Below are 2,331 nucleotides of genomic sequence, written 5' to 3' on the forward strand. Positions count from 1 at the left end.
AGAGCAGGAACAAAAAATAGCAGCAGCAACAGCAGCAACAGCAGCAGCAGCAGCAGTACTACAACTACTACGCAGTGGCATTTTGGTTTCCGTTATCCATTAGGAAAAGAAGGAAGAGCTGAACTCATCAAACGCATGCGAGCTGTACATAGACAGGTATATATATATATATATAATATAATATACTCCTGTTGCTGTTGCTGTTGCTGTTGCTGCTGTTGCTGCTGTTGCTGCTGTTGCTGCTGTTGCTGTTGCTGTTGTATATTTGTATGAATATTAGGTCATTTTTTGTGTTTTTTTTTTTGTATAAATATCCAATCCTATCCCTCTCCTTCCTCTTATCCCTCCCTCCCTATTATTATTGTTGCTGTTGCTGCTGTTGCTGTTGTTGCTGTTGCTGTTGCTGCAGCATAAAGATTTTTGTAATTCAACATTATTAGGATTAGGTATTACATTTCGTCGTTTATCACATGCACGTGTTGAAGAATTATGGCAAATCGCATATCAATGGGGATTATTCTCATTTGGTCTTAGATTATCGAAAAAAAGTGCACATTGGATTGGAGGAGGAACAACAGGAGGAGGAGGAGGGATAGGAGGAGGAGGAGGAGGGATAGGAGGAGGAGGGATAGGAGGAGGAAGAGGAGGTGGAGATGGTCATGGTGATGGTTCTGGTGATGGTTGTGGTGGTGGTTTTGGTTGTGGTGGGGAACAGGAACAACAACAGATGATGATAATACAACAACAACAAGGAGAAGAAGGAAAAGAAGAAGAAAAAGAAAAAGGAAAAGAAGGAGGAGGAGGAGAAGAAGGAGAAGGAGGAGATAAACATATACAAGAAACATGTCATGAAAGATTTAATGAATTATTTTATACACAAGGAACAGATAATAGTACAGATATTGTTGTTGCTGCTGCTGCTGCTGCTGCTAGTGTTGCTAGTGTTGCTAGTGCTAGTGCTAGTGCTGCTGCTAGTGGTCATGATATTGATGTTGATGATGATGATGATGATACAACAACACAACAACAACAAGATGATCATGTTGCTGCTGCAGCAGAACAAGCACTTGCTGCTGCTGCTGGTGCTGCTAATCATTATCATCATCATACATCTATGGATATACTCACAACAGATGCAACAGCAGCAGATGCAACAGCAGATGCAACAGCAGCAGCTCATGATGATGATGATGATGATGCAGCAGGTGCTGTAGATGCCGAAGCAGCTGCAGCAGATGCAGAAGCTGCAGCAGAGGCTGCAGCAGAACCAGAAGCTGTAGCAGATGCAGCAGCAGAAGCTGCAGCAGAAGCTGCAGCAGAAGCAGAAGCTGCAGCAACTGCTGCTGCAGAAGCAGCTGTAGAAGCTGCAGCAGAAGCTGCTGCAGCAGAAGCTGCTGCAGAAGCTGCTGCAGCAGCAGAAGCTGCAGCAGCAGCAGAAGCAGAATTAGAAGCAACAGCAGCAGCAGCAATTGTTGATCTTATGGAGGAACAAATCATAGTAGATGCCATATAACATTCCATGCATGCATGCATGCATGCATACATACACATATATACACCGCATAAATAAATATATATAAATAAATAAATAAATAAATATCTGCTGCATCTTTCTTCGTTTTTTACCACAAATAGATCTTATTATTAATCTATTTGTTGGTCCATGCAGCAGCACAGCGTTATATTTGTTTGCTGCAGCAGCAGCAACTGCAGCAGCAGCAGCAGCAACGAGCTTGCATCTATGTACAATCATATAAGATGCCTTGCAAGGGATATGATGGAGGAGGGGGCCCCACAAGGTTGGGGGGCCCCCAACCACCAAGGAGAATAGGGGGCCCTATGGAGGGGGCCCCCACACACCTAATAAGGATAATGATTATATCCCTGCATAATGATTATTGCTTTAGTGTGTAGATAATTAGATAATAAATATATTTATTTATTTATTTATTTATTTATTTATTTATTTCCTCCTCTTCCTCCTTGCATGCATTTTTTTTCCTTTTTTTTTTGGGGGGCTTTAATTTGCGTATAATTGGGTCTTGTTGTTGCCCCTGTTGTTTTTTCTTGTCTTTGTTTGTGGGGAAGAATCTTCTTGTCTATAGCAGCAGCAGGAAAAAGAAGAAAAAAAAAAAGGGAGAAGAATAAGAAAGAAAAAGGGAATAATTATTTATTTCTTTTTTATCCTGCGTATTTGGGGCTGCATGCACATATACATATGCATAGATATATATATATGCATGCAGTGCATGCATGCAGTTCATGCATGCACTGCATGCAATGTTATGCTGTGCATAAATATAAATATATATATATATATATATATATATA

General features: G+C 40.8%; 1 protein-coding gene across 1 annotated transcript in view; it reads left to right on the top strand.

The window, feature by feature from the left end:
• EMWEY_00053900 (hypothetical protein, conserved) overlaps positions 1–1,513 on the top strand; it is a gene marked incomplete at both ends in the record, with an annotated part of 3,745 nt that extends 2,232 nt beyond the window's left edge. The window contains 2 exons of the mRNA XM_013480067.1: positions 104–156; positions 410–1,513. Of these exons, the coding sequence (XP_013335521.1) occupies positions 104–156; positions 410–1,513 (1,157 nt within the window). The remainder of the gene's footprint in view (positions 1–103; positions 157–409) is intronic.
• Positions 1,514–2,331: the final 818 nt, after the last annotated feature.

Source organism: Eimeria maxima, genomic scaffold, assembly GCF_000499605.1.
Source record: "Eimeria maxima Weybridge genomic scaffold, Emw_scaff1576, whole genome shotgun sequence".
NCBI lineage: Eukaryota > Apicomplexa > Conoidasida > Eucoccidiorida > Eimeriidae > Eimeria > Eimeria maxima.